Source organism: Dreissena polymorpha, chromosome 14 (genome assembly GCF_020536995.1).
Source record: "Dreissena polymorpha isolate Duluth1 chromosome 14, UMN_Dpol_1.0, whole genome shotgun sequence".
In the NCBI taxonomy this organism is placed as follows: domain Eukaryota; kingdom Metazoa; phylum Mollusca; class Bivalvia; order Myida; family Dreissenidae; genus Dreissena; species Dreissena polymorpha.
Genome location: NC_068368.1, coordinates 34,077,536 through 34,098,638, shown reverse-complemented (window position 1 = coordinate 34,098,638; position 21,103 = coordinate 34,077,536). Strand labels below are relative to the sequence as shown.

The 21,103-nt window shown below is 32.9% G+C and overlaps 1 protein-coding gene across 1 annotated transcript in view; it reads right to left on the bottom strand.

Moving 5' to 3' along the window:
* Positions 1-12,511: 12,511 nt before the first annotated feature.
* The window catches only part of LOC127858235 (D(2) dopamine receptor A-like), a 210,249-nt gene continuing 201,657 nt past the window's right edge, over positions 12,512-21,103 (bottom strand). The window contains exon 3 of the mRNA XM_052395220.1: positions 12,512-13,991. Coding sequence (XP_052251180.1) covers positions 13,547-13,991 — 445 coding nt within the window. The 3' untranslated portion in view covers positions 12,512-13,546. The remainder of the gene's footprint in view (positions 13,992-21,103) is intronic.

The following is a 21,103-nucleotide window of genomic DNA, read 5'->3' as shown; positions in this document are numbered from 1 at the left end:
GAGACATCGTTCCACGTCAGCTTAAAATAATTAAACTCACGTTATTATTTTGTTGTACTTTTACAAACATTTATACTATCAATTTTGTAAATTAATAAATATAAAGCAAGAGTAAGATAGTAAGACATGTTTTGTCATTGAACAATTCATACATACATCAAGTCGAAATGCGAAATTGTGAACAAGTGTGAATGTTCACATAATTATTTGATGTTCTTGCAGTTTTCTTTTTGTATACACATACTATGAAAATCAGTTATGAATAAGTGTTCTTCAATTGCTTTGCTATCACACTTGTTCACATTTCCATAACATGGCTGATTGAATATAAAGTAACGATGTACACGTTTTATTAGCTGTTTACAGTGGTTATAATCAATGAAACACAATTTAGAATCATTAACGTACTCCGTCATGTTTATGTTATAACACGAGCTAACAAGCAATCAAAAATAAATTTCAGGGATTGCACACATTTATACCAAACCACGAATGGAAGCATCTGTTTAAAATTTTCTGATGTGCTCTTCATACGAAAACAAAGAAAAGAGATTTTTGTATCCGTTTTTATCCTTTCAAAAACACACATAATTTAAACAACTGTCTCTATGTCTAATTAAAACAATATCCAAAAAAACTTAGGGATGATTAAGTATACGATTAATAGCTATATAAAAAAGGCCTAACTTAATATAATGTTTGTATGCGTTTTGGTCATCCTACTAATTAAATGAATGAATGAATGTAAGCTCTCATTATGGAATTATACATGAAAATTGCTTCATTAAAAATTTGTATTTGAATTTTAAATAATTTATAATTGTAGCTGGTCGTAAGCGTTTGGTAAAATCCTAATAGAGCCTTTGGCATATAAATAGGAACAACAAGCGATAAAGAGGGAATTTTAATTTAAGCACTAGAATTTATTTTAAATATGTAAACAAGACATACATTATAGCAAGCAGATCAGCATTGACAGAACAAGTGCCAATGGAATACTTACTACACGGATTAATATTTGTAAATAATTTAACTAACAATTTAATTCTTATACAAATAGTTTGCGAAATGTTGCCTGTACTTTTGGAGTTCACTCTGACACGTATAATTTTTAGCACATTGTTTTAAAAATGAATTTTAAGTAATATAATAATGCCTTTTGTGTTTCTTTTATTGAAACATTAAAATCAGAAGAAGGACTATACGCAATTCGTTTTAATAGCTCCGTTTCAAAATGGTTAACAAAGGAGTTTATTCGCAAGCAAAGACTATTACCAAGGCTCACAAAATAGTAAGATTTTATATCAGACATTGACTTATTTGGTTGCTAATAGATTTATTGGGCAAATGTTTTTTTTCAACCGCTCGATGAATGAACTAATGCACTGCTTCAAGAACATATGCAACGTTTTTCTGACAACTGAGATACTGTTTAACCAACGTAAATTCAGCAGATAAATAAACCATTCAGATGACTCGTTTATCTAATATGAAGCAACAAACATTCAAGAGAACATGAACATGTTTGGAGAACGTCACATGAAACCTGATCTTTTTTGTCTTTCTTATCGATATTTTCGCAGTTTTACCCAAGAGATAGGACGCTGTTTCCTTTAATAATGTAACTGATGCCTACACTACGTCAATGAGAGGGAGCTCTCATTAACAAAACAACGATCTCTTCTCAAAGGAAAAGCTTACGAAGCAAAACATGAACAGCAACACAGGTAACACACTGTACAAAAACAAATAAACGGTTCGGGAGAAAGGTCGAGAGAAAGGTCTATGCAATGTTCAGCAATTTGGTTTACGACTGAGTGCAAATCTAACTAATCCCAAAATGCAAATAAAATGTTGTATAAAAATACAAACTTACAGAGATTCCATGAGGTGCAAGTGTTTTCAGTTTATGCTAAAAAACAGGTCTACCTTGATACAATTTTGCACACATCAAAGAAAATAAAAAAAATAATGCGTGAATTATGATCATAATGATCTTTATTTGTTTTGTTATCGACACATGTAGAACGGGGGAACCTAACATTTGCATATTTATAACAACCAGTATGAACTACTTTAACAATGTATTGATCTATTTAAGTATAAATTGTGTAATTAAAAACTCCCTTTCTAGCAACGCCTATTCGGCGCACATTGCTAATATGCCAGAAATAATCGAGCAAAAATGGTTCATGCTCCACGACAGCTTGTCGATAAAGATGTCTTGTATGATGGGAGATGTTGGTGCGTTTAAAACTCACTTAGCATGTACATGTACTTTAAGACAATTGATAACTTTTTCAAATAAAAATAACGTAAACCATGAATCATTTCTTAAAAAGTAAAAGATTGTTATAAATGATTAAGTCTTAACATTCGTATGTCTCACTTAGATTGATTCTATATTTTACTAAACCTAATGTTATTTTACGAATAGTTAATCTGATTGAAACAAAAACTCACACCAAACATACTTCACATGCCAACCCAGCTAACCTCTTGGCAAAATAACAATGGCTGCATCTTACATAACACTGCCAGTCCGCACAGAAATATATACTTGTGTATATCATGTATAATTTTTAATATAATTTATTACCATTACGATTTTATGTTTTAACATGCTTTAAAAAGTGATTTATTAACAAAATAAAATAAATAATGCAATAATAATCTACCGAATGTGAATATACATATAAGTTGTATAACCAATTAATCATAAAACTTTACCACATCTTTCTTTTTTTTACAGATTAAAATTGTAAATGTATAAGACAATCAATCTATTTATGTAGATTACTAAACATTGCAATGCATATTGAATCGAAAACCCACTTCCAATACAATGATATACGTTAGTTAAGACGTTTGTAGCATTTTGTTTAATTAAATTGGCAAAGAAGAATAAGAAAATAAATCTTATGTATTTAATACATTGATCATCCTTTAAAACAAGATTGCATACTTACTGTTATTATTATCGCAATAAATGAAAGTAAATTGATAAATAGGCCTATTTGTTTCAAGGCAATCGATTACTCATTTGTGTTACAAATACGAAAGACAGAACTTACTATTCTGATAACCACATATATGCCTAACACTATTCACTAACTATTTTACAACACACATAAAAACGGGACGAGAGCTTATGTACAATAATAGGGTTCATACCTAATCATAAGTATTGATTTATCTCATTCGTTGTTTGCAATAATCCAATTCAACAATTACACAACTTCGTTATATTACAATATTAGCATTATTTGCATATTGACTAGAATTATGATTAATACGTATTGTATCGTATTCAATGTGAAGACACGTTATTTTCAGCATAATATAATTTATATGGAATATATGTGCTCGTTATTTCATACAAAAATGTAAAGATTTATCATAATAAATATTGGTGTATTTTTGGGAGAGTTACTTAAACTTTGTTTGGGACAATTATGATTTGGTTTTCGAAAATAGAACAACGGAAAATCCCTTTAAACATGCTAGCGACCTCTCTTATAAATTTCACGTCCATGAAACTGTAAATAATCGGATTGGCAATGTTATTTAGAAGATAGAGCCTCAAGATAGAATCATAGAGCACTTCTTCATAGCCCGGCAAGCCATCCCAGAAATCGTAAACTAACGTAGTAACCACCGAGAGTACCATAAACGGTAGATAGGTAACAATAAAAACTATCGTTATTGTAAGCATCATACGCGTAATTTTCCGTTTATGTTTTTCTTTGCACTTTATTCCTGAAACAGTATTGCGGACAAGCGTATTCGAGTCTTTCTTACTGAAAGGAGCTTTATTGAATCGTCTATCTCGATTACTAAACGTAGGTCTCGATTCAACCAAGATTTCTGGCGTAGCCAAGGTTTCCTCCTCGTCAAGAGCGATCACATGATTACCTGACGCATTATTTGTCGGTATAAACCGAGTTTCAGCATCAGCTAGTCCTTTCGTTGGCCCGCATTCTTCATCTGTATTTTCATCCGCGTAATCGATGCTTTCCGAATTTATTACACAGCAACATCTATATTTCGAATTGTGAAGAGTAATATTAATTTCGTCCATTCTTCGAATTTTGCGGCAAATGAGCCCATACACTATGAAAAGATATATTATCGAAACAACAAAAATGAGAACATTGAAACCAAAATATTCAGTCCCTAAAATATTAGATTCAATGTACATGTCGTCGATGAAGCAGTCACTTCCTGTAATGTTAAAGCCTTCCACGGTCTTTGATACCGAATGATTTCCATAGATAAACACATATGGCAAGGAGAAAAGGGTTGCAAGAATGGCGGCAATAATACAGGCCTTTCTGTCCCCAAAATCTACTATTTGCTTTTTCAATGGACGACATACTTTCAAATAACGGTCCAATCCAACAACGAGCAATATTAATACCGAGCATAAAGTACACGAGCCTATTTAAAAGGATAAAATCTTACATGTGACAACACTTGGGTAATTGAAAGGAAACGTCAGATCTATGATATGGTACGGTAAACCCACTAAACACACTGACATATCAGCCAGGGCCAGGGATATAATGTACACCCTTGCATTTGACCTTTTAAACTTCAGTGTGTAGACCACAGCTACGCACGCATTTCCGAGTATTCCAATTGTCATTAAGATGACAACACTGACCAGTGTTGGGAGAAACATGGCCCTTTGGCGATCGTTTTCTTTATCGATGAGCACAGATGTTGCATTACTTTGCGTTGAAGCGGTTGTATTATACATTGCATTGTTTGATATTTGTATGATGTTTAATAAAGTTCGCTTTCATTAGTTGTGAATGAATACGGATATATTTAAATTTGACATTTTCTTAAATCGGTTTTAAGCTGTTCAATGTACATTTTGTTTTCCGATGAACGATCCCACAGTTAAGCAACAACACGCTAAAATAGTAAAGGTTTAGCTTCCTTAACGTAGCGAGACGCACTAGTTCAATAGAAAGCCCTTTCATCGTAGTACCAGAATATTTAATTGTATCACTGTGTTCTGGAAAATATATATTTCGCCCCAGATTACGTATTAACCGCTAGAAATCCACGGAATCTTTAGTGTTTAGAAATAGCTTAATCAACAGCTAACGAAATGCAATTCTTCATCCGTAACTGTCTACATCTGTATTCTTGTTTATATCTGAAATAAAACAATTATTTAAGTGTCTGCAATATATGAGCAGAAAGGTTGACTTAAATCTATGGCATTATTATTTGGCATTATTTAAAATACTTTTACTATCTTATGAGAGTTACGAAAGAAAAATTATTGTGAATCTGATTATCACATGACGATAATGTTGAAGTTATTACTGTTAGAAGCGATAATTATCAAGCGTATGATGTATACAATATCGAATTATAAATCACACTTAATATAAATCTTTAAATTGTACGATATTTTAAAAAACGCAAAACATCTACCAATTGATGTAAATACGATGGTTTGTGTGGATGCGTGGACGCTGCAAGAAACAAATGTCGATCTTATGAAGAAATGCATGATTCTATATTCAAATGAAGTACGTTTGACGTAATTGTGTTGTTGCTTTTATTCATCGTTCGAAGTTTAAACGTAAATATCCTGAACAATATATATATATTTTTACATTTGTAAGTAACTGTAAGTAATACGTAGCTGTATAAAGATAAGTATCCTACCTACTTTGCATGCTGAGATATGAGTAACTTCTAGAGATTATTATATTGATATTATGTGTCTCTGTTATTATATCTTAGCTAAGCAACTACCTAAACTGGTATATGGGTCTCTGACAGTGATACGTAGCTTATTTGCGATTCCCACGGATGGTAACTGTTATTCAAAAGTTCCTTGCGTACATTACACACGGATTTGTAAGTCTGGTCGCGATACGTTACTTACCTTTTATCCTGACACAAGCGTCACTTCTGTTGATACGAAGCTTACATAATATCCACTTTGACATCAGAGTCAATGTTTGATGCATTACATATACACCCGTAAATTTAGCGCTTTTTTAAAATGCGATCTTTCCCAAGAAGATAATCGAGTTAATAATGTACACATAATTATAACTGAAAACTATAAATTTACTAACAAATTACAAATTTAACAATCGTACGTGGCCGCTAAATCCTTTTCGCTTTGTAAGTTGAATACTATATACTATATTTAAACAACTGTTGTAGAAGTCCATGGTGTGGTACGTTTGAGAAAGTCCTGTTGAAAACACTCTGAAGTATTGTTGCATCATGGTAACAAACTATGAAACCATTACAATAATTCCCTCATATTCAAAATAATTGTTTATCTATTTGCATGTATTTTATTGAATACTCTGTATGATTAGACTGCTTGCAAGTATGCAGCTAAAGTTCAATCTGGAAAGCGGTTGCCCTTATATATAGACTGTATCGCAGCCGAAGACTCCCCATAGAGCCTTGAATAATGAACATCAGAATCTCGAGCATTAACAGGTAACGATCTAATGTACTTCATAGTTTCATCAGTCTGTACTTTTGTTTTAGCAAATTTTTCAGCGTAATTGAACTTCAACATCTTCTGTACAAGAAGTGGTGGATTTACAGCGGGAATACATCACTAAAAGGCTTTAAACAAAGCGTATTATGATAACATCGCATCGTTTGTTTTAATGAAAACAGACATCTTTCTTGTAACAAAACAGCAAATCAACTGCATATTCGAGTCGCGCATTAAAATAAAAACTGCTTAATTTATGCTAACTGCGCTTGCGTTAAAATCGTTCTGCTGATATAAATGATAAAGGTTATACGCCGTACGATCTTGTCCTCACCAACATCTGAATAGCATTGGAGAGTCGTCGACAGTATTGAAAATGGTTGACAAACGTTGTCAAAATCTTGAATTTCATGTTCATAAATCCTTCGAACTGAATGGCGAAAAATTCAAAAATATACAAGCGTTGTTCGAATATAAATGTAAAGATAAGTATTGACAGCGTAAATTCGACGTGATATTTGTCTAAACAAGATTATATGATGACACGCATACATTTAATTAGAGAATGACAATATTCTGCGAGGATACATGCAACGCCAGCATATCGATGTTTCTTATTTCTATGTATCGCTTGTATTCGAGTGGGATAACACCAATTACTTCACTATGAACAAATTATGAACTTGAGCTGCATCTACATAAGATAACTATAACAAGGTTTGTCATGAAAGGCAAGGGATAAATTGCAAATGCAAAACATCTATACGGTTTGCTATAACTGAACAAAGCACGCAATGTCATTTTGCGTTCGGTTTACGGTTGACCGAACATTGAACTCAAACATAATAAGATGTATATGGGAAATTTTATTTAGTAGTTTAAGGTCAACTAACAAACGCACGATAAGTTGTAAAAAACAGCTTTACACGCGACATGTTATCAACATTGTTTTAAACAGAAAAAAGAACAAGATCACTTGGTCTAAAGTTTTTAAATTATTTGTAAAATACATAAACATTTAAACAGCACATGCATACTGGTTGTGCACGACAAATTCAAAGATGTATTGAAACAAAGGTTAGCACTAAATATAAATAATACGTTTCCAGTTTGTGTGCAATAAGAATGTAATCCCGGATTTCGTGCGCACTAACACAACACACTCATATTAATTTAAATGATAGAACCTCACATGTTATTTATCATCATAATTATCTGTATATAAACTATTATTTTTATACTACATATTTTTAGCAACCAGTATGCACAGGTAGTCTAGCTTCAAAGTATGTATGTCATCTAAAAAATGATAAATTGCACATATTTTTCATGAATATTTTTGTAGGTAGCTTAAATACTGATTTAAATAGAGTAATAAATCTTTCTTGCCTACAGAATATTTTCGCAAAGCAGATCTTAATGGACTGGATATGTTTGCGAGTAAAACATAATTTATTCATTTAGCCACATGTTTATCCCGGTAAAAGGTCTTTATGATACCCAGTTTACAAACGTGATATAGAATTATGCGTTATGAAGCCCCTGAAAACACAGTCGATCATTTTAGATTAGCATTCGACCGGTTTCTTATACGACCCAGTTAAAAGCAATCTCAATGACTCACGTTAATCACATTTTTCGAACAGATACAATTGTCTTTATTTAAAAAATAAAATAATGTAGAAATATAATAACAGAAAAATATTGTTTGTAATGCATCGCGTGTATTTTATTTTTTCGAGTTATTGTAACTCGTTCAAAACTTTTTTTTTTCAAAACGCAAATAAATAATGAAGACGGTTTCTCTTAAACATGCTGAATCTGTACCATTTAGAACTATTTCGGTATACAATATAATCTTGGCACTGTTTTAAATTTAATGAAACCTATTAATTAGCATTGGCAAAAAAACAACATAACAAAAGACCTGCGATACATTCCTGTCTTTTTTTAAATGGTGACTCGCCGGCTTTGCCAATTATCTCCGGAAATAATTCAGTATATCAGTAATCGTATACCATTGGACCACTCGCATTTGCAAAACATACAGGAATTCATCGACGGTAATCGTGTAAAAACATATAAAAGTACATGTTGACGGGTATAATTTACAATTTACAAAGACTTGAACACAGTAAAGTTTTGAGATGACTTTATATTTTTTTTTTTTTTAACGGGTACGAGATCATTTGCAAACTAATGGATTTTGTTTTTAAATCTTCAATGGGACTTAGGAGATATGCTGTAAAAATAGCATATACTTATTATTATTATTATTATTATTATGTTTATTATTATGTTTATTATTATTATGTTTATCATTATCATTATTATTATTATCATTATATTTATTATTATTATCATATTCCAGATTTATTAAGCGCCCTTTGCATGAAATAATACACGTTCAAAGCTGTACAATTAATGAATACATTTCATAATATCGTAAAAGCAAAACTTTCCATAACATAGTAAAAAAAATAATTTAAGATCTTACTAAGCATATGGTAACAAAAAAACATGTAGCCTGGTAAAACAATAGAATCAATTAAAGTCGTCAAATGAAACATTACTATTATAAATGGGATTAAAAACAAAACAAAGAACAACACAACCTTTTTGGACTATCCAAGTTATAGTAATAATTAAAAAAAATAAAATAATACCAATTGCTTCAGGTCAGACTCACACCAAACAGGACTGCGCTCATTTGCCGACATAAAAATAAGTGTCTGTTAACCTTACTGAAAACCAAAAGTAGATTTGAGTAAAATTGTGTACGCGTAATTACGCTTCTCCTCGATAAAAGTACACACGCCTTACAATTTGGTTTACCCTTCCCTTTGTACAGGAATCGACCATAGGCGCTCGATGTCAATGACAATGTTTTTTTTTATTTGTTGATTTATTTATTCTTTAGTTACCCGTTGTTTATTATAATGCATACACATATTAAATTAATAAAAATCTTCCGACAAAACGTCTTCTTAAAAAAAGATAGTTCGACCATGTATGTATAGATATTGACATGGTAAATCGCTCGCCATTTTCTAAAGCAACGGAAGTGCGTCATTATGCAGAATTAAATCGCTGTCACCCCGCTCGCTAATTCAAATGCGCGCGCAGGCCGGGAACCTCGCTCTTTATATACACAATAACAGCCACTAAACACTATGGGCGCCAGATTTGATTTTTGACGTGCTGATTTTATTCTGGAAATCACCATGGCAGACGAAATCAAGTTAAACAATTGGTAAGGAATGATTCATGTGTATGCAATTTACAATATCTTGTGTTGATTGCCCCATTAATTGAGTGAAACAATAGTTACAAGGATTTATCACATCGTCTGTGAATGTTTCTGTTGAAACTGAAAGTAGATAGAGAAAGAGCGAGGTTCCCGGCATGCGCGCGCATTTCAATAAGCGAGCGGGATGACAGCGATTTAATTATGCATAATGACGCACTTCCGTTGCTTTAGAAAATGGCGAGTGATTTACCTTGTGAATATCTATGTACATAGTCGAACTATCTTTTTTTTTAAAAGACGTTTTATCGGAAGATTTGTATTAATTTAGGTTGTGTATGCATTATAATAAACAACGGGTAACTAAAAAATAAATAAATTAATTAGTTAAAAAAACAACAACATTGGCATTGACATCGAGCGCCTATGGAATCGACCTACAAAGGAGCAACAAGAGAGAGAGAGAGAGAGAGAGAGAGAGAGAGAGAGAGAGAGAGAGAGAGAGAGAGAGAGAGAGAGAGAGAGAGAGAGAGAGAGAGAGAGAGAGAGAGATTATTTTTTTATTTTTTGTGTGTGAAAAAGTTGGTTTTTCGTTATAATTTGAAAAATGTTCATTTCAAATGATGTTTTTACTAATAAGTATCATAGCCGCACGCTAACCATCTATGGTCCTCATTAGCTTCATATCAAGACTTACAAGTGTTTTAAGTTTAAAGAGTGCATTTTATTTGTGAAACCATCGCTATTTTTTTAACACGTTGCTTACAGCATTACCTGATACTATATAGGTTTACAAGCCCGTTACGGCGTTGATATGGACGTCGACAATAATACGCTTTATGTTAATACTTTACATGTTCAACATTAGGTTGCTTTAAATGACGTAAAGGGTCAGTTGAGAGATTTAACAGATTAAAATATGAATTGTTCCCCTTCGTGGATATCACTTGATACGAGTTGTATCACACATGACGGTATCAACACACGTCGTATTGCTGAGTGTTAGTCACTGTTGTTAATCGTAAACGCTTAGAAACAATCGCACGTTGTTTCCCTTGGATTTCCACTATAATTGTAAAACCGTACGTAGAACACTTTGCGTTAGTTTATACAATAGAATGTGCTCTCTTTAGGTTTGGAAATGGAATCTTAATGACCCGTCCTCCGTGAAAAGGGGGTTTAATAATGCATGTGCGTAAAGTGTCGTCCCAGATTTGTCTGTTTAGTTCGCACAGGCGAATAAGGAACGACACTTTCCGCCTTAAACTGATTTTCGCTCCAAGGGCTAATCTGGGACGGCACTTTACGCGCATGAAATAAACCCCCTTTTCACAGAGCACGGTCCAAATATATAATGGCCTGAGTCATGCACAAAAATACATTATTTACGCCATTTTAACGATGAAGTCTAATACCGAGAAAGTATTCATAGCGAGTTCCACGAATAGTAAGGTTTTGTCCGCCAAGTGAACCAGTGAAATTGCATGCCAGCATGAACTGATGGGAGTATTTATTGACGTCGTAAATGTTGGCTAATGTTCGGCGCAATTATCCAGCTGTTTTTTATCAACGTTTCTGAAAGGTATTTTAAATAAATAGTTTTTGAATATTGTGTTTGTTTTCGTCTTACTGTTTGCATCGTGTTGAAACCACTATACATAAACGTTCGCTCTGGAATCACCAATAGTTTTATATTCAATGTTATTTTACGATTCGTAATAGATACTTGGATGATGTCAATTTTGCATCTGATGAACATCCCTTATGTAGCATTAATTATAAATAGATGAGTTATAGCCACTAAAGATGTATACCCAACTGAGTGTGTAAAAATAACTTAATGTTTGACGAAATTTCATGTTATCCTTTATTTAATTCACGTTCTATATGTGTATGCCACTTACGATATGCTGTTGCGTTATTGTTTTTTATTTGGTTTTGAAGTCCTACTTTAGTAAAATTATCAGAGAAGCATACCTAACGCTTGTCTTGTAGAAATATTTATTATATACCTGTCTAATGCTTTTAACAAAATACAGGTTGTATCAATCGTTGAAATAAAAAATCCCGTATTACGCTACTCGCTGTTTCCAAATCCGTACTACCGTACTAGCCGGACTACTTTCTTACCATTTAATGACGTTACATTACGCGCACCGAAAATAGGAAACCCCTATAGACTATTATATTACGAAATATATTACGTAGTACATCGTATGACGTCATTTCTGTGACGAAACAGTTTTATTGAAACTCGTTGGAATTTAAGGACCTGTCAGACGTGGTGTTTTTTAACACTTAACTATTTGTTTAAAACATCGAACGAATGAAAAACGTATTTTGGAGTGTGTGTTTATCGTGCAAAAATGTAAATTTCGATAGAAATACAAAAAAAACGTTTGGTTTAAACTAAGTTTCGATAAAGACATGGAATAATAGAAGTGAAAGTGAATATCGTTTCAACGCTTTTGTAAACATCGGATCAAAGTTGTCAACTTTATTGTTATAAACATTTGATTAACGATGTCATTAAGGTAAGCGTGTCGGAATCCTGTGTTTACCCGGTTCAAATGTTTACACGGTAATTTACATAAACTGTATTCATACGCGTCTTAAATAAACTATGGAGTACCATTATAGTCGTTGTTTTGTCAGTTTTGTTAAAGCAAAAAATACAGTTGTTAATTGTTTTCGTTAGTTGTTGTATATAATAAAAGGAATACTACGCTAGCCAATTGTTCCAAGAGTTTGTATTCAGTCTCATGAAGAGATTTTAAATATACATCATTGAATTTAATTGCGTTAAAATATGTTCAATAACAAAGCGTCGTACATACAATTCCAATACAACGATATAACCTAGTTTAAACTTATGTTGAAATATATTTGTGCAGAACTTAAAGGGACCTTTTTACGTTTTGGTTATTGACAATTGTTTCAGAATCGCAAATTTGCGTTGAAGTTATGATATTTTCGAGGAAACAGTAATACTGAACGTTAACCATGCTCTAAAAATCTATTATATGCATCGTTGGATTAATTGGTTATTAAAAAAAATGAAAATAATAAAGCCAACGCAAACGATTGAATAATTTAGAAAGTTCTGTTGTTATCGTTATATTTTGTGGCACTTCAAGGATTGCTTATATAAATTTGAAAATACACAATTGGCTGTATGAGAACGGATGGCCGATTGTTTTAAGTGGTATACTCTTACTCCAAGGGTGAGTGGCTCGAGCCCAATTTTTCTGTCTTTAATTGTATTCTTGTTTTTTTTTACTGGGGCTATTTAGTTGTAATGTTTACATTTATCAATTTTTACATTCAATGACAAACTTCAATACATACAAAAATCGGTAAAAAAGTCCCTTTAATCTCATTGTCGTGCACATGTGTTCATAAGCAGTCATTGCATTATTCATGTGACAAATGGATACGGCAGAACGTACAATTTTAATTAATACAAATGTAAAGCACTATTCATTATAAATAAAAGGACATACAAAGCAAGCGTCTTAACTTGTTATTATATATTTACAAGTTCTAGAGCTTGTTAAAATGACACGAGGCTCGTGATACTGTATAAATAATATTTGTACACGCATTATACCCACTATTTGATTGCATACATTCACTACAACTATATAATAACTTAATGAAATTACAATATGTTAATTATCTGCATAATGACTAGAATTATAAGAACACGTAATTGCATCATGTTATATGTCAATCAATGTATAGTCAGCGTCAAATACTGTAGATGGTAGATATTTACACGATATTGATAAACACAGGTTAAAGCACTATTTCAAAATGAAAGTTGTTGTATGTTGGGGACTGTTACTTGAGCTATGTTCAGTCCCTTGTTGATTCGATTTATCGCAGACTGTACACCCGAAAATCCCTTTAAATATTTTAACGACCTCTCTTCTAAATTTCACGTCCATGAAACTGTAGATGATCGGATTGGCGATATTATTTAGAAGATAAATTCTTAGGATCAGATCATAGAACACGACTTCAAAGTCCGACAAAGCATTCCAAAAGTCATCATCTATTCCGTCCACCATAGAGATTGCTATAAACGGTAAATATGTAACAATAAAAACTATCGTTATCGTTAGCATCATAGAAGTAATTTTTCGTGTATGTTTCTCTTTGCCCTTTGTTCCTGATATAGTATGGCGGACAAGGGTATTAGACGTGGTCTTACTGATTGTAGGATTTTTGAATCGCCTATCAACAGTTCTGTAACGCAAATCTCTGTTCAACTGTGCTTCCAGTCGTACCCAAGGCCTCCTTCTCTGCTAGAGCGTTCACATCATTATTTGTAGGAGCATATGTCGATACCACATGGGAATCATCATGAACTGTTTCTATTGTTGTCCCACATTCGTATCCGTAGCTCTAGATTCAACAGACCTGGCAGACGTAACAGAGGCCGCCTTCAAATCATTATCTGTATCATTATATGATGGTAACAACTGTGTTTCAACATGAACTGCTTCTATTTTTGCCACACATTCGTCATCCGCATTTTCATCTGAGTCATCGATGCTTTCCGAATATACTCTACAGCAACAAATGTCTTTCGCTTTATGAAGAGTAATATCATTTCGTCCATTCTTCGAATAGTGCGAAATATTAGGCCATACATCACGAGCAGATAAAGAACCGAAAGAACGAAGAGGAGGATAATAAAACTGAGATATCCAATCCCAAAAGCGGACTCCTTTGATTCACTGTACGCGTCGTCAATGAAGCATTCACTTCCGGTTATGTTAAAGCCGTCCACGCTCATTAGAACCGAGCTGTTGCCATAAATAAACGCATACGGCAAGGAGAAAAGCGTTGCTATGATTGCAGCTATTACACACGCTTTTCTGTCCCCGAAATCTACAATTTGCTTTTTTAATGGACGACACACTTTCAAATAACGGTCCAATCCAACTACAAGTAATATTAATATCGAGCTTAAAGTACATGAACTTATTAGAAAGCTTAAAATCTTACATGTTACAACACTTTGGTAATAAAAAGGATACGTCAGATCTATGATGTGGTACGGTAAACCCACTAAACACACTGACATATCAGCCAGGGCCAGGGATATAATGTACACCCTGGCACTTGACCTTTTGAACTTCAGTTTGTAGACCACAACTACGCACGCGTTCCCAAGCAAACCAATCATTATTAAGATTACAAGAATGACCAATGTTGGAAGATATAATACTCTTTGTCGATCGTTTTCCTTTTTCTATGAGCAGAAATGTTGCATTGCTTTGTATTGATCCGGTTTGATTATACATTGTGGTGGTTGAGGTTGACATTTTTATGAGGGTTGCATGATCAACTATTGTAACCTTATATATTTCAATACTTAACATTAATATAGTGTCTTGAAATCGTGTTAAATTTTGCCAATACCGACGATCTTTGTTAAGTCACCTGATAGAAACACGTACATTCAATACAATGTGCTAACAAAAGTTCAAAGCTTCCTTAACGCACTGGTTCAATTAAAAGTGCTGTTATCATGGTATCCACAGAATAAACACTCATCACAAAGAATTTGGTTTCCTTTCCAGATTATGAACAGTTGGAAGCCCATCTGATCTTGAGTGCTGGAACACAACGTTTTAACAGTTAACGAAACGCAATGCTGCATGCGGTCCAAGGCAAATATCTGCACGATAGTCTATATCTGAAATGAAACAAATATGAGTTCAGTGGCAGAAATTTAGCCTTTTCATCATAAATTGAAATGGCTTACATGTTTTGTGTATTTTAATTAAACGCATGACAGTATACTAATTTATATATTACTAGTCGATCATATGAATTAACATTAAATTAATGTGAATCGGATCACGATACTACTGATGTAATGGTGGTCAATGCCATTGTTAAATGCAAATAATTAATCGAATGTCAATTAAACATGGTGAAATATAGATTAAAATATATAACACATCGTAAAAATCATACAAAACAAAACATGAAATATTTAAATATTATTTAGACATGTGATTTTTTGGTTAATAATATAAAGCAACATTTTGAGGTGTAAACACCAGTATATTCTATTAATTTAATTACAATACGTAATCGAACATAAATTCGGACGAACTCATTTGACTTTAATAGGGTGCCATACGAAATCATGTATTGCAATCTACATCATACGTTTGTGTACACCTTATACTTTGATACATTAGACACGATATTACTGTGAAGAAAGAAATAATTGTGTTTTATTGTTATCGTCTGCTTTTAAATAAAGTATTTGTGTTATAATCGCTATACATTGTTTTAGGTTTCAATGTAAAAAAAACTAACCCACATAGATACTTGAGATACAAAATAATCTATACACGTTACGGGTATTTTAGGCTATGATTGCTGTTGTAAATACATGTATCTATATATAGAGAGAGATTAAGGTTATGATATGAAGAAGTCTATTGATACTACTCCTATTTTGGGTCAATAATTGAGAAGTAAACGATTGGCGTTTCTTCTATGCAAACATTCCAACACAAACAGAGCAAAGATTTTAAGTCATCAATGTTTCGATGTTTGTAATTTATAGTGATAAAACTGTATCGATCTATATACGTCTTATTACATTAAAAAAAATAACTACTTAAAATTCACAATTCAAAATGCTCTACATCTTTGTTTTATTGTAAATCGTTACATATGGTAAGCGGTTTTTACAATAAGGGATTTATATTAGCGCAATACCGCATCCTTAAGTATCATTAGATATTAAGTACTTACTAGACCATGCATGTAAAATAGTTTCCTACTTTAACAATTGAGGTATTTGTATCATTTTTAAAATAAACAAACAACCTGCAAAACAAAACGTTTACATACCTTTATGATTATTGCAGATTTACTTCCGGAATAAACATATAATGCGTAAATAGTTATTATTATATTCCCACACGTTCAGGTAGTACACCCGTTAACTTAACCTCGACAGAAAACCGATACAGGCTGTTTCAATAAAAATATTAATCACAAACAGCCACAAACCATTAGTGCTCTTCATTTTCCACCCGCTTAGCTCGACGTGGAGATCCCATATGTTTTCACAATCACTGATTCATCCGGATCAGCGAACAGCATGCTACAACTGCCTGAGCTCAAGAAATTGATAACACCCATCATACGTTAAATAAACAGTTTCAATAGACACTCTTACTGACAAGTGGAGATAATGTTACCCAATGCTAGCCCAACTTGTGTTATAACTGTTTTAGATGATCATGAAGATTCGTAAAACATATTTGGTGTAGGTATTTTAACCCATTTATGCCCAATGGACTCTCCCATCCTTCTAAATTGGATCAATTTATTTCTGAAATTAGGGATGTCTGGTATATTTGTTTCTAAATTTAGACTATTTCTTAAAGAAAGTCCTTTAAGCAAACAGCGCAGACCCAGATGAGACGCCGCATTATGCGGCGTCTCATCTGGGTCTACGCTGTCTGCAATGTCCTTTTTTCAGGACGCTAGACATGAATGGGTTAAAGTGTTTATTCATAAACGACTAAAAGATATTATTTTACGAGTAAACGTACATTTATTGTTTATTTTCGAGATATGTATGTTCAATCGCGTGTTAGTACCAGAGATGTTCTTACTTAAAAACAACTTAAAGGATGAACACTTTGACCCCCTATGTACATTCTTTACGCATGTAGTTTGCCTGAAATTCAATAAGTACCCTTCGAGTTCACTAGATGGTAACTATTACCTTAAACATAATTAAACGTACAAACATGGTATAAATGTACGTAGCTTATACAGTTACAACTGAGTCACGTTGTTCCAAACAACGATTAGAACGAAAAATCAAGATCTTACATGGTTCTTCGCCATTATGGAGAATGCTAACTATTCTTCCGGACGTGTCAAAACGAAAATTTGAACCTTCGATTTTCCGTTCCTACGTGAATTACCTTAAGCCTAGTCTAGGGCAGCAGTAAATTGTAATAAATATAGTAACTATAGCATAAGTAATTATGATAATAATAACTATTAAAGAGGTAGAACACGCTTGCTTTAAAATTATTACCCAGCCTTAAACGACATTTACTTATGTCAAAATACTAATTGGCTTATCATTTCGGAGATGTTTTATTGCATTTATACCTATTAATATATACCCGTTAAATAATTAAATATGTAAATAATATATACTACCCAAAATTTGCCATTGATCACTTTTTATAGTATGTGTAATTCGAAGTTCACCCCTAGCTAGATTCAGCCAGCGTCACGCATCAATGATTAATCAATACATAAAAATAAAATCAAAAACACACATTCTAATATCAAAACCTGAAAAATAACAATTTAAATTAAATACAATTAAAATCAAGATAATGTAAAATATAAAAGTGATCTTTAGTTAATTTTAAGAAGTATTTAATTTAAAGCTTTCCTACTACATGTATTTACATTAAGAAAGGAATATCGGGGATTATTATCTGACTAACTTTTCACTCTGTTACATGAGTACACAGATAAGACTGATATCAAGTATTCAGCATAATTTAAATCTGGTTATAGCGATTGCCATCTTCGTATCAGTCTGTACTGTATTTGAAGCTGGTATATCTGCACACGTGTTGGTGGTAATAAAGGCAAATTAGCACATAGCAATGATAAAATTAGTTTCAAACTAAGAGTAATATTTTGATAACCAGCGATCATGTAGCGTTGCATTTTCTATGAAAGCTTTGTGGCTCATATACAAATTAACATCGCTCCGTGAAAAGGGGGCTTAGTGTATGTGCGTAAAGTGTCGTCATGGATTAGCCTGTGTAGCCCGCACAGGCTAATTTCGGACAACACTTTCCGCTTAAACTTTATTTTTTGCTAAGAATAAACTTTCTTGTAACAGAAAATGTCATACCGGAAAGTGTCGTCACTTATTAGCATGTGCGGACTGACCAGGCTAATCTGGGACGACACTTTACGCATATGCATTAAACCCCCTTTTCACAAACACGGCCCAAATATATGTCTCCTTCTTGTAGGAAATAATAAAACTATCTCCAATATTGTTTTAACATTTGGTTGAAAATATGTGTGCAGAATACCGCTAAAAGTTTGTTTTCTTTAGTTATTGAAAACTAAAAGTTTATTTGAGCTTATTAATTGTGTACACGTTTTAAATCATGTACTCTTACTATCTCTTATAATCTCGTTTAAATATGCATTTATCGATCTATATATAAAGATGAACACAGAAATTGATTGAGTGATAAGGTCGTTTCATATATAGAAATGCAGTGAATACTATTTTGCTATTGGTTATCCCAACTTTGATAAATAAGGGAATAATAAAAACTCGATACTCATTTTCATGCATAAACTAGGGCTACATTCCACAAATGTCAATGCAAATACGTAAAATGCGTCGAATCACTGATATTGTAAGGCGAACCCACTCTGAAATACACTATAGAGACATTGATATGTTATACAATAGTGCACTAGACGTTTTGAATTTCAGTTTGTAGGTCTCGGCTTCGCGCGATGTTTCAAGTATCCATATCAGCCTCAAAACAAGATTCATAACAAGTTTACATGTGCACGTTGTATGTTGTTTTTTTTTTGCTCGACGTCACTGTCTGACCCAGCTTTTCACCTCAGATGACCTTTTTAAGCATCAAATCAATTTGAATATAAAATTTCCCACCGGTAGGCCTGACACTTTTCGAATTAGAAAACGCGCAATCTGCAAACAGTTTTCACGTTTACATGAATATGTTATTCAATTGACTTTCTATTTTCGAGAAATATAAGGTATGAAAAGGGATACTACAGTTGAAACAGTTCGTCTAGAAACGATTTTAACTGCGCGTTTAGCATGAAACAATTTTATATCTTATGATAAGGCATAAGAGATGGTACAGTTTCACACTCAACTCTCCACATCAATACAGTTTGTGCGTGTCCCTTTATATTTAAAAGATTGTCAGCGCCAGAGCATATGTACTTAGAGGCTGTGATCTCATATTTAGTTATTACTACGATATTGCATTCTGTGCAGTCCTATATTTTCGATCATATAAGTATTGTTGTTCAAGAACCTGATGTACGCTTTGATGAAAAATATTTTAAATTGTTTTCGAAATCGAACGTGAAAAAGTGAATGTATAAAGCTTTAAACAAGCCGTCGTTCCATCAGTGAAATTGTTACCTCACTTTAATGCATAGAATTCCCAACCGCAAGGTATCAAGGTCAAGTCGCGGTCAGTAACATAAATAGTTATATCAACGCTATCGCGTTAGCTATGTGAATTTTAAGTTTATTTTGATCAAAAGATATTTAATAAAGGACATACGGCGATATAATTATGGTAGGCCAATCGTCGATTCTTAATGTGTTTTCAAGAATTGCATGAAATGTACCAGATTTTAGTAATTAAGTTAGAAATAATTCACCATCAAGACCAATAAATTAAGCATGATGATTCATGATACTATTAATAATGGAATCAAATAACAATGTGCGACAAACCACTAAAATGTCTTTTTGAAAAACGCGCGTAGTAATTTTTTCATTTTTCTTATGTTTTTTTTATTTGTAAATATAGATATCTGATCAATAATGTATAATAAAGCGAAATAAGCCACGAAAACTGACTATTGTGTGATGCAGCTAAGAACTGCGCAGGAAAAAGGCATTCGCGATAATTGATTTTATAGATTTAAATTTTGATCGTTCATTAGCACCGACCACAATCAACGCCGTCTTTTTTTAAAGATAGTTCTTGTTACCTCATTTAATTTGACCATTTAAAAAAAAGCACTGTTAAGATTTGATATGGGTCGCCGTTAAGAAAACGCTTGTTGTAATATGTTAAATGTTCAAAATTATGATGAGTTTGGTGATTTTACATCGACCGTTACATGTTTACAGAATGAATGTGTTTCCCAGCGCAGACACCACTTGATACGACTGTGTACCAACATATTGCCCCGCCTCAATACACATTTTGTAGCCAAATGTTTGTGCCTGTTGATCGATACGCTTTTACACGTTTGCCTCGTTTCCCTTAAGTGTTCGCTATAACAAAAGTGCCCTTCGTATAACACATTGCGTTATTTAATACTTTGCGCTATTTTTAAAATAAAAAATATTCTCAGTCATTTAAAAAAACTATTTTGATATAGAACTATCTAAATCATGCACATACTATACTTTATTCATGTAATCAAAACAATTTATCATAACACCAAAAAAGTCTTTACAGAGAATTCCAGGAATATAAAGTTCTTGGCAGCGCAATGCATCGATAACAATTGCAAGCTTACATGAACTAGTAAGA